This window comes from Elgaria multicarinata, chromosome 16 (genome assembly GCF_023053635.1).
Source record: "Elgaria multicarinata webbii isolate HBS135686 ecotype San Diego chromosome 16, rElgMul1.1.pri, whole genome shotgun sequence".
Classification (NCBI taxonomy): domain Eukaryota; kingdom Metazoa; phylum Chordata; class Lepidosauria; order Squamata; family Anguidae; genus Elgaria; species Elgaria multicarinata.
This window is the reverse complement of record NC_086186.1, coordinates 14,978,657-14,991,439: the sequence shown is the minus strand read 5'-3', so window position 1 is coordinate 14,991,439 and position 12,783 is coordinate 14,978,657. Positions and strand designations below refer to the sequence as shown.

Here is a 12,783-nt window from a genome sequence, read left to right as displayed (position 1 = left end):
TTTTTTAATTTTTTATTGTTGATTACAGTGTTAAAAGCAACAGCAACAAAACTAGTCACCACAGATCCTCATAGGATTGTTTCCTATGATTCCAAGTTCATAAAGAATTGATAATACTGCAAATGCTAAGTACATCACTAGACAGACGGCCCCCAGTTTTTTGTCTAACTTCCAGCCATTCAGATGAACAGCCAGAAAAATAAACGCAATGGAGCAAATGAGAGAGATGGAGGTGTAAGTCAAGCCACTGCTGTTCACTTGCACGGGAGCTGATGTGTCTACAAAGGCTGTCTTTATAAACCAGGGTAATCCCAAGCACAACAAATCAAACACATTGGATCCTACAATGTTTGACATGGCCATATCTCCTCTTCCTGCAAGATAAAACACATGTAAGTGTGTCAGCCTTAAGGAAACACTTTGCTGTGGCATTAGACCGAATTTTTAAAATACACTATACCTTGATCACAAAACTGGCTAGCTTGGTGCTTTTTTGGTATTTAACCTGTCTAAAAATACCTTAAGATGGGTGTTAAGAATTGCCTTGCTCAAATCATCCGAGTTCCACCTAGATTAGAATTCTGTCTCCCAACCGTGGCCACTCAGGGGCCTTTTTGGAAACTTTATAAGCAAGGTCTGAAGGTGGTGGTCTTCTTCTGCTGTCCCTAGTACAAGATGTACTAAGGAACACTTCCTTCCAATTTCGAACGCTAAAGGTTTAGCAGTTTGTTGTTCATGTCAGCTGAGTGGGACCTTATTCTGTCATGCGGCATATCAACATGGTGAAAATTACCTCTTTTCAGTGTTGCAAACTACTTCACAATGGTACGGGTGTGAAAAAGCTGAAAGGTGGCTTACCTTTCCTAGCCACCAGCACGCTGGCAATTGTATCTGGTATGCTTGTTCCTGCTGCTAGTAATGTAAGACCCATTACAGTTTCTGGAATTTGCAAGGTTTCCCCTATAAATAGGAAAAGTCACATTTTAACTTTTTTTAAAGGTCAAAGAATGGATCAGAGGGGAGATCATACTAGTGTTTCACAGGTCACTTTTTAAAATCAAAATGAACAAATTAAAATACTTCAGCTTGGTTGTTTGTGTATTAAGAAATAACTATTCTATTGTATCCATTTATCAATAATTGATAAAACCTTTCGAGTTTTGAAAATATTGTCACCTAACAGCATGAAAGACTGCAAAATCTCCCTTTAAATAGAGAAAAAGTTTGATATTCTCGACAATTGCAGCCCTCTTTTGGAGTTGCTCCAACTAGTATAATCCCTTCCGTTACTTTGGCATCTTTATCACATGAGCTGCTGAAGTCATATGAACAGCTAACCCCTCTTAATAATCTACTCTTGAAAGAAACACATGCATTCCCATGGGTGGAGGGGTGTGAAGTCTGCTGATAAGCCTTATTCTGAAACTTTCAAAAGGCATTGCTGTGTGAGTTCAGATGGGAAATCAACTTTAAAGCTTTTAGTTTCTAGAAATTGATGAAAGGGCACTGTCTTTATCACTGTAACAGTTGTTTAGGGTCTGAATTTCTAAGCTATTAATGTTAGATCTGATTTGACTTGTGTTTCTGATGCCAGAAAATGAATTAAATATTCAATTTACCCAATAATAGTTTGCGGTATAATCAGAAGCTGATCTCAGATGTTGTCTAACATATGATTCCCGTTTATATATTCTGATATTTTAATTGCATAGTGACAGATGGAATAAAGGAAAGGATCTAGTATAGTCCTAAGTGGCTGGCGTTTAGCTCATCCTTGAAAAGGCTCCGTTTTGCTATATAAATACAGGTGAGTATGATCTGCAGGAGGGGAACCATAATCCAGTGGTAAATAACATGCTTTGCACGCAGAAGCTCTCATGTTCTATCCCCAGAATTTCAGTGAAAAGTATTGGATAGTAGGAGATGGAAAAGACACTGAAGAGTGGTTGCCAGGATGGACAATATATGGCCAGAAGGACAAATAGACCTGGATTTCATGTAACACAACCCATGTTTTATTTAAACCATGGTTTGTTGTCATACCCAAGTTTTGCTTGGCAAAGGATTCCTACAAACAATGGTGTTTTCTCAGTCCCTGGGTTGTTTACCTTCTCCTTTACCCATTCCCTCCTTCTACCACAACTGCCTTTGGGGCACTGTAGTACTGGCGTGTAAAGACAATGGGATTTTAAAAAAAGCTTTTCCCTTCTGCATCTAGTCTGGTGAAACAAGCCATGAACAAACCATGATGTTGGGTCTTCATATAATGACAACCCATGGTTTAAACAACCCACATTTCAGAACCCAATGACAAACTGGGTTCTCTTTGTGGGTTGTTCATGGTTAACAATCCATAGTTCCAGGTTTGCATATAACCCATGACTCAACAACCTAGGGTTAATTACACCATGGGTTATTATGTGCAAACCAGGTCATAATCTGACCCAGTATATGGGAACTTTCTATGTTTAATTGCTTGAAATATTTATTGTTCAGATTAGAAATGTTAGTCATGTTTATTGGCTGTGCACTTTATTTCTATTTTGAACAAGAGTGCTAGGTTTAATGTACACTTCCCATAGGAGATGTCGAAATCTGTCTCTTAAAATTCTACTAACTCACACTTTATCTCAAGGAAAGCCCTTTCCTGCTGTGCTGTGTACAGAATGATCCCGCAAACCATTTCTCCTAAGGCCCAGTGAGTGCAGGTTACTTCTAGAGAGGCAGGAGTGAGCTGCTGGATCATTTTCTGAAAAGCTCAAAATAGGGGCTGGCTATAGGCTCACTTGACACAGTAGCAGTGGGTTGTGCCTTGCTGGTTGGCAAGAAGCTTTTCAGCACATATGCTGGGGAATCAGAACTGTTCCCAATTTATGACTACTCTTTAGCATAAGACATGCCCTGGACTCTTCCATTCATAAAATGAATCGTCCTTGTTTGAGAGCAAGGCATTATCTGTCAAAAGATGTGCAGTTTTAAGCACAATCACTTAAGCAGAAGCATCACTGAAGCCAGGACTTCTGTTTGATATTACTGCTTAACTGATGATTGTGACAGGGAAGATTATACGCTGCTGGGCTGAATACATACCCACTATTGTCACCATCCATACAAGAACATACGTAAATGCAGAAATCCACACTGCTGACATGAAGAATGTAAGCATGAACCAGTTCTTCCAAAACTGTCTTCTGCAGTCTGGTATTGTCAAGTAAAGTACAGTAATAATTGGAAGGGAGAGTACCCACAGAACTCTCTTCAGATCTGCTTCAGGCACCGTGAACACACTCGGAGGATCTGTTCAATAGAAGCATTTAAGAAATGAGATCTTTTAAACCATGCTTTCAAAAGAAAAAAGAAGTGCATAGTTTTGCTGGTGTGAACTTTGACGTTTTAGACATGTACATGGTTACCCTGCATTACCAATTTAAAATCATTCCAATAAAATGCTCTCCAGGCAATGCATACAAAAGAACTGCAAATTACTAGTTATTCATGATGCACAGGTTTTATGGTGTACAAAGTTTAGACCTCTTAAAAATAAATGAGACAGGTAACAGGAAGCAAAACTTAGGTCTCCATATATGCGCCCCATGCAATCCCGCAGTGCTGTGTGTGTATGTGAACATCTGAAGGAGTTTGAACCGATCCAGGACCTGTGCAGTCCTGCTTAAGCTTATGCCTCACCTGAGCCATAATATAATTTAAAACACTTCAGCTCTCGGACTTAGGGTTATGTTTAGAAAATTACTTGAAGCACTTGAGAGTCTTAAGAATTTTCGACTATAAATTTTAAAGCTGACTGCACTTGCAACAGCCCTTTCTAAAAAGAACTAAAACAATTTGCACAAATACCTTCAGAAATTGTATCGAGTCCATGTAAACTTATTGAAAGGTGAGAGTAATCCGACTCATGAAAAATTCCACTGTCTGTTCTTGACTGTCGCCGAACGAGGGGGCCCGTTTCCTCCTTCCATCCAATTAGTGGCTGCTGTTCAGCTTCTTCCATAGTCACTGTGAAACAGTTACAGCAAGGACTAAACTTCTTCATGACGTACTGGTTGATTTTAATGTCAAAGCAGAGCACCAAAATATAGACGCCATATATTAACAGGAGTAAAGTGCATTCGTACCTAGAATAAAGTAAGAACTCAAGTAAAAATGTATTAACTTTTTTGGTTGTACTTCGAGAGTTTTATATAAAAAAATCACATTTGAGGGTAGAGGCATATTCCAAAGTGATGTGATATGACTTTTTCCTGAGAAAGATTGGATGTACAAGGCAAGATGAGAACATAAGAAGCCATCATATACTGGAGTAAAACCACTTTGCTCAGTATTGTCTACTATACCAAATGGCAGTGGCTCTCTGGGGTTTTGAATAGGCAGTTCTACCTGCAGATGCCAGGGAGTGGAGCCTGGGACGTTTTACGTGCAAAAGAATGAGCTGTGTCCCTCAGATTTGCCCTCTAAGAGCTCCCAACATTCCCCACAGCAGTCGTTGTCCAGAGAAGGGTTGGCAGAGGGTTGATCTGATAGATCTCTGGCTGATTTGCAGAAGATCAGTGAGGATTTTTGGCTTCCAAAATGACTCCCCTCCTCCCAATGCTCTATATTATACAGCTGAAATGGAGAAAGCTTGGGAGGAGATTCTTGTGTGGAAGGACTATGAGCTCCATTCAGTTCTGATACTTAAAACAAATTCTTGGGCTCAGAATTCTTTTAATTCGTAAGTGTATGTCTTTTGCACCAAACTCCAGTTGGTTCTAGGAAAAACCCAATGGCCTATCTAGTCCGGCATCCCGTTTTTCGCAGTAGCCAACCGGATGCCTCTGGCTAGCTCACCAGTAGGGTGTCATGGCAATCACTCTTTCCCACTGTGTCACTCAGTGTATTTAGAGGGAAGCTGACTGTGATTCTGGGAGTAATATACAGCTCTCACGACAAATACCAATTGATAGTCTTACCCTCTATGAATTTGTCTAATCCTTTTTTAAAGTTGGCGACCATCTCCACAGGTTGTGGAAGTGAATTCTAGTTTTCTGCAGTGTGTGAACAAGTACTTCCCTTTTGTCGGACCTGAATCTCCCACCCATCAGCTTCTTTAGATGGCCCCAGACCATGATGAGAGAGGGAGAAACATTTCTCTTGATTTCTGTTTTCCATACTCTCCACACCATCTATCCGCTTTCCCATGCACAATTTAATACACCTCTATCACGTCTTGCCCAAATGTTGTAACATAGCCTCATAGAGGAGTTGCTCCAGCCCTGTGATCATTTTGGTTGGTCTTTTCTGCACCTTTGTTCAGCTCAACAGTATCCTTTTTGAGAGACTGTGCATGTGATCATTGTCAGTCCCACATCACATGGAACTAGACATGTTCTGTTCTTGTTTCCTGCCTGCAGGCAAACAAAGTACTAGCGGCCATTATTAAGTTTCTTGTATTTGTCAAACTGAAGGCGGTATTGACTGAACAGTCTCCCTATTCCAGGTCCAATTATGCATATGCTACTTCTATGTAATGCCAACATTGGTATTCCAAAACTCTTGGATACTGGTAAGTGCCTCATCTGGGGTGAAGCATCCTGGATAGTATGTGTAATTAGGGCTGCCCACCAATTAAAGTATTTGGTTGATCATCTGCCTTTTAACTGGTAGAATAAAATTTGCAAATAATAATAATAATAATAATAATAAATAATAATAATAATAATAATAATAAATCTATTTATTACCCGCCTCTCCCTCTGGATTGAGAGGGGGTACAACACAAATGCAAAACACCATAAAATACATATAATTAATTAAACATATAAAACTAATACATTATTAAAAAGCAGCACTTTATTAAAAGGCATATCACCAAATCTTCCAATACAGGTGTCTTTTTGAGATACTGAAGGAACTACAAGACATTACAATGTAAGAAAGAAGAGTTACCATTTATCCCAAGATAATAAAAATTTTCTAATATTTCCTATTACATTGATATACCAGAACCAAATTTAAGCGTGCCCTTAACTCCTGGTCAAATGAAATAGCTTACAATAGGGTTGTGTAAATAAACAATGCATTTACTAGCCAGGTAGACCGTATTTGTGCTGCTGTACGGTCAAGTAAAATTTCACATTGGTTATCTTCATGTAATAAAGAGAACAGACAAAGCTACTGTACGGCTGGCTTGCTGCCTGTTCACCATTCACGGAATACGAGGTGGATACTTACCAGTAAACTTTGTTGTCTATTATCATCGCAAGAACTGCTGTTGCACTAACTGCATAGGCCAAGCAGTCTCTAAACAGAGGCCAACAGGAGAGTCTTGAAACCTACGGAATATAATTCAGACATACTTTTACAAAAGTAAACGTTTACAGCATTTACAGATTTTTCTAATCTTTGGGATGTCTTGGATGTTGTGTGTACTAAATATCTAGATTGGGTGGGCATTAGGTAGATTAGGTAGTTCTCTGGGTGATTTGGGCCGTAGCTAGACCTAAGGTTTATCCCAGGATTGTCCTGGGGTCAAACCTGTTCATCTAAGTGCCACACAGGGCATCCAGTGCTCAGGCAGGGACAAACCCGGGATGATCCTGGGATAAACCTTAGGTCTAGCTACGGCCTTGCAGTAGATCAAGCTCTCCAGATTCTAATTGTTTAACTGTTACCATGTTTAGGTCAAAAGTAGACTGTTAGAATCCCTGATCTTTAGGAACGCAGATGTAGTTTTGTATTTGTGTATGCAGGTCTTCCCATTGGGCTTCAGTAAGTAACTGGATTTGTTTCCTGAGCCACCATTTTGCTCCAACTGATGGATCTCATGGTTCTAGTAAAATGCAAAATTAAGTCCTGTAAGCCTGAAGGCTGCCCTCCTCTGGAAATGCCATCAAAATTTCAATAACCCTGTTAATGAGTCAGTCGGTGAGACCTAAGCATTGTTACTGTTACTGATTTATATAAATATATTTACACATAAAATAATGCTAAGTCATTCAACTTCTGTATTTGGACCTACATTCTAGCTTCCTGAAAGTTACTGAAGCACAGTGACTAGAGAAGCTTGCCAATTTTTGTTACTATCTTCAAATTGATTACATGCTACTTTGCCGCTATGTTAGGTTTAATTGACCTCAGATGAAGTGGGCTTTGGCAGCAGGCCTTGAAAAAACAGTTTAAGAGAATAATAAAAGTATGTACCACGCTAGATAAGAGCCCGCAAGCTGCACAGATACCGAGAAGGTTGTAAATCGCAGAACCGAGGATGGTGCTGACTCCAATGTCTCCCTTTGTGACGAAAACTCCTAGAAGTGAAAGCGGAAATGAATTCTGTTGAGCGATGCTTTCCGCGTGGGATGCAAGGAATTCTGTGTTCTGCTTAACGTGCGGGGTTAACTTTACCTAAGAAGGCTGTGACTAATTCAGGGGCAGAGCTACCAGCTGCCATGAAAGTTGCTCCTGCAACATCCTGAGAGAGGCCGAGGGCTACAGTAAGGAACAAAGAGGTAAGAAGCAAGGAAAATATATACGAATATCACGGGTGTAGGCAGTTCTGGGTGCAACAACTAAAGCAGCAGACCCAGGTCTTAGAACACAGGTTATGCTGACCTGTTTTAAAGCTGGCGTGCGTGTGGATTTGAGATGGAAGTGGCGGACTTGCTTTAATCCGGCGATGGGCAGGTTGTATCCCTTTTGCCATCTCCAGGTAAAACATGGGGTGTTGAAACTCTTTCAGCCAGAGAGTAGAATTCCATATTGGAGAAGCTCTTTTGAGGTGGAGCGGGGCACAAAGGCAGAAGGACGGGGATCCAAAATACCAGCGTATTTTGTTTTAAAGCTTGTACTGCCAGTAAAGAAGTCTTGGGAGATAGAGGCATTTTGTCCTGGGGGTGGTGGTGGGTGAGGAGCTCCACAGAGGCTGGAAAACCACCAATCAAATGGTGGTTGCGAGAAAAGGGGTAGGGCCAGGAGAATGTTTTGGAGATGGATTTGTTCCCCAGGCCTGAGGTTCTGTACCCATGAGTTTAAAGGACTAGGTAGCAGGTAAGGGGAAAATTCTCTGGCACGGGGCCCTGGAGAGCAGATAATGCTGGGTGATGGGGGGAAAAACACCTGACTTGTTTAAAGCAATTCTCTATGTTCCTAAATTCCTATGGCAGGATAAAGTGCTGAATCCTCTCTCCCCACAACCTCCCACCCACCTTCACTTCCACAGGTTTCAGAGTCCTGCAACTCATCCTTGATACTCAACTGGTAGAAAAGTCGATGGCAAAGGAGGGGCTGTGGGTGCAGAATTTTTTTCAACATTAAGTAGAAATATACACAGCCCTGCCCATAATTAATACTTTCCCTAGTGGTTTTCCAGAAGAGGTGAATCACTTTGACTTAGGCCGTTTCTACACCTGCCTTTTCCCCAGGGATCGTCCCGGGATCATCCCTGTGCATGCAAATGACACACAGGGGATCCCAGGAACAGGCAGCGACGATCCCTCCATTTTCCTGGGATCATCTGTAGGTGCAGAAAGGACCTTAGTGAGGAATGCCATTTGTTGAGCCTTCAAATGGCTGTATTAAACACCGATGTAAAATGAAGTGGTGAACTGGTACACCAGAGGTACGCTGGTGTTCTCTGCTAGCGTTAAAGCTACTCACTGGATATTTGGCCTGTAAAAATCTACAAAACGCTGCATAACTTCTTTTTTCCTCTAGGCTGCAATTGCCTTGTGAACAGAATACTGATCTCAAAACGTTTGTTTAGTACTTGTAGAAAATACTGTCTTTTTTAAAGCAAACAAACCAAAACATGAACGTAAAAAGAAACATACAATCACTGATTATTTCCAGGGAAGGCAGGAAGTAATCATCACATACAATGGACACAGCCAAAAACATATAAAGAATGATTATGAAATAGATAATGATGCCTCCGTCTTCTCGCTCCTGCTGTGTAAAAAACCCTTCCGGGAATTCCGATGATGGGGGGAGAATACATTGGCTTCCGTTTTCTGAAAAGCAAAGGTTACGATGTTTTAATGTGACGTGGAGAACATTTTTGTGGTCTTGTGGCTAGAAATCTGTAAAGCATTGTAAGGTAAAGTAACTTTTGCAAAAAATGAAGCTTTTTTTTAAAAAAACAAAAAACTGGAAATTAATAGTATAGATTTGTCTTTAGATACAGCTTCGTTTTCAAAAAACTAAACTGGTAATGTCACAGGGTGTTCTTCCTTCAATTCTATATACTGTGAGGCTTTCCATAAACCCTCACAGGATGATCCTAATTATATTTATACAGAATTCAATCCTTTTAGGGCACATTCCTAAACAGTCCTACAACTCCTAGCATGTGCCAGCCAGCCAGCCATAGGAGTTATTTTGTAGGACTTCTTTCTGTTTAAACCTGCATAGGATTGTGCCTTAAGTGTGCTTACCATCACAGCTGTGTGATGTGATCCTATGCTCTTAATTCTCATCGGGTTCAGTGGGACTTGCTGCCAGGTTTGCAAGCTTAGAGCACAACTCTATGTTGACTCAGAAGTCAAGAGTCTCATGGCTGGATGGAGATTTGAACCTGTAAGCTATAGCACCAGGCACTATGTGATCCACTAGATTAGAAACTATTATTATTATTATTATTATTATTATTATTATTATTATTTATTTATTTATTTATATAGCACCATTAATGTACATGGTGCTGTACAGAGTAAAACAATAAATAGCAAGACCCTGCCGCATAGGCTTACATTCTAATAAAATCATAATAAAGCAATAAGGAGGGGAAGAGAATGCACCAAACAGGCAGTATAAAAGTCAGAACAAAATCAAGTTTTAAAAGCTTTAGGAAAAAGAAAAGTTTTTAGCTGAGCTTTAAAAGCTGCGATTGAACTTGTAGTTCTCAAACGTTCTGGAAGAGCGTTCCAGGCGTAAGGGGCAGCCGAAGAAAATGGACGGAGCCGAGCAAGGGAAGTGGAGACCCTTGGGCAGGTGAGAAACGTGACATCAGAGGAGCGAAGAACACAAGCGGGGCAATAGTGTGAGATGAGAGAGGAAAGATAGGAAGGAGCTAGACAGTGAAAAGCTTTGTAGGTCAACAGGAGGAGTTTATATTGGATTCTGAAGTGAATTGGAAGCCAATGAAGAGATAGCTACTAGTCTGCTACTGTAATGCACCCTATCTTCTATCCACCCCTGGATTGTGGTAAGACAGAGCTCTTTACATTTAGGAACTGCTATCCTGGAACAGACCACGGTATATCTTACCCAACCTCCTGCTTCCAACAGGGGCCAGTCTTTGGGAGTTCACACACAAAAGGTGAAAGCAGCAATTACCACCACCACCCACACTGGTTCATCCATGTGTTTCCATCGCTTGATGGCTGCAAAGTTAAACGTTGACTTGTATGTGTGATCGGCTCATTGCAAGACCGGGAGAAAGAGTGCATTGCTCCACCTACATCAAATGCAATGCTTTTCAAAGGGATCGATTCATACATTCAGTAATCCAGTCATTGGGATGCAGCATCTGTGAACCGTATGAGGCATGCTTTGGGGAGCGCCTGATTCCCACGCACCCTTGTCAGAAACCACATCTTTGTCAAGTATAACGATAAGGCTTTACGTTCAGGGTGGCCTCCTGAAGTTGTGCACGCTCCGGACTTTATTTAGATCCTGCCCTTCACACAATCCTTTCCCCGCAACAAATATAAAACAATAAAATGTAACAAAAATTACAAAACGTTTTGGAACGTACAACTAATTCACATTCAGAGCGGCTTTTTAAAATTTAATTTAATTTTAAACTCGGGAGCATAAAAATGCCTTTGCTGCCTAGGGCTGAAAAGAGAACAATGTAGGTGCCAGGTGTACTTCTCTGGGAAGAGCATTCCGGAGCTGAGGTGCTACCACCGAGAAGGCCTTGGTTTGGTGGAAGCAACCCAGAGAAGTGCTTCTCGTGCAAAGGCTTGTAACAGGTAGAGGAACTCCGATAGAATTTGCATTCTATATACAGCACAGAGCACAGTGATGCTAAGGCAGAATTCGGCTAGATCTACACTACTGTTTTACTGAAGTGCACTGATAACTGTTGGGGCACAGGACCCATTCCATATGCCGCTTTCATAGTGTCATTTCCTAACTTTTATTCCACATTCGTAATGACTTGACACAAGGTGTAGATCTGGCCCTGTTCGCAAATAGACCAATATGTAGCCAATGCGTTTAATTTTGCGGTGAGCTGGCATGGTATTCGAGTTTAAGTGCTTTTATCAACCGTGAGGCTGAGCTGGCTTTTTAAAAAGAGGTGTTAAAGTCAGACAGGCTGCAAGGAGACTGAAGCACCCAGTGCAAACTGGGAAACCACTTGCCAGGGTTGCACTTTGCATCTGGCACACCTGGAAAAAAGACAGTGGTGGATCAACAACCGTGCCCCACCTGTAGCTGCTCTTTGCAGCTGCGTTTCCCAAGCGGAGCGTTCTGTACCCCCTCATTCACTTTTGCGCCTCCAAAAACGTTGCTCCTCCGCTCTCAATTCACGCGGCTCTTTTCCCAATTCATTTATTTATCTGTTCGCTGACCCTGGCCGCGTTTTACACCGAACTCCAAGTACAGCCGAACTTCTCCTTCGCCTGCAACTCCGGGCGCAGCCGCCCCCCCTCCCCCGCCGAGCGATTTGGGGTCGGATCGCAGCCCAAGCCCCCTCGCTCAGAACTGAAGGCTGCAATCCGAGACAGGCTTACTCGGGAGTAAGCCCCAGCGCGCGCCACAGGGTTTACTTCCGAGTAGACCTGTAAGCAAGCTGGCACCACAGACGCGCCCCCCACCCCCGGCACTCGGGACTTCTTGCATTTAGGGCCTGCTCCTTAGCCAAGTGCGCGCAGGAAAATGGTGGTGGTGGGGGGGCTTCGAGAGAGGAAGGCAAGGAGCCGCCAACTTTCTCCTCCTTCCTACCTGGATCTTCGCGGAGCTGCTGAGCCAACGCGCCCCGCGCAGAAAGGTCCCCCGGAGGCGCCACGGGCCCCCAGAGCAGCAGCAGCAACAGCGGCGGCAAAAGCGCCCAATGGATTGCTCGACTCCTCCTCCGCTGGCTGCAAACTCCTTGCATCTTGCCGGAGTCGCGCACTGGGCGCTGAGGGCGGAGGGCGACGGGATTAGCGGCTCCGCGAGGATCATGTGAGTCGACCGGGCAGGCCTCTGAGCGGGAGAAGGAGGAGGGAGACACGGACAGAGGGGAAGGAGGCGCTCAAAGCAGCGGCACAAAATGCGAGCCTCCTAGGGACTTCGTTTTCCTCCTCCCGCCTTATTCTTTTCCTTGCGTCTCGTCTCTCTTTTTTTTTTAGAGCGTGAGTCGGAGCTTGCTGGGAGTTGTAGGACGCTTTTCTAGCTAAACGTGCATAGGATGGCGTCCTTAGGGGCGCAATCTTTGCACGTTTAGACAGAAAGAGTGGCCTCCAACTCCCAGCATGGCTGGCTGGGGAATGCCCGGTGTTGTAGGACACTTTTCTGTCTGCCCTGATCTACCCCAAGCAGGAGATGACATTTTGAAAACAGTTCGAAAACGGTATATGGAATGTGTCACGGGGCCCAGCAGTTGTCAATGCACTTCAATACCATAATAAAGCAGTAGTGTAGATCCTACCATACGTAGGATTGCGCCTTAAAAAAAAAGATAAAATAGATTAAAAGTGGCGTCTACAAGCCGAGATCAGACTTTGTCCACCTAGCTCACTATTGCCTTCTCCAAACAGATGCCTTCCAGATGTTATGGACCACAACTTCCAACATCCCTGT

General features: G+C 42.7%; 1 protein-coding gene across 2 annotated transcripts; it reads right to left on the bottom strand.

The window, feature by feature from the left end:
* Position 1: 1 nt before the first annotated feature.
* Positions 2-12,035, bottom strand: SLC24A5 (solute carrier family 24 member 5). 2 transcript variants are annotated; one of them, XM_063142802.1, is made up of 9 exons: positions 11,944-12,035; positions 8,823-9,002; positions 7,399-7,482; positions 7,198-7,301; positions 6,229-6,329; positions 3,856-4,133; positions 3,091-3,297; positions 859-960; positions 2-374 (listed from the first exon to the last, which is right to left on the bottom strand). In XM_063142802.1, exons 2-9 carry the CDS (start codon positions 8,887-8,889, stop codon positions 52-54), a joined length of 1,266 nt encoding a protein of 421 aa, XP_062998872.1. In that variant the 5' UTR covers positions 8,890-9,002; positions 11,944-12,035; the 3' UTR covers positions 2-51. The 2 variants fall into 2 exon arrangements, with proteins under 2 accessions (XP_062998872.1, XP_062998871.1); XM_063142801.1 differs by lacking the exons at positions 3,091-3,297; positions 11,944-12,035 and having other exon boundaries at positions 8,823-8,950.
* Positions 12,036-12,783: the final 748 nt, after the last annotated feature.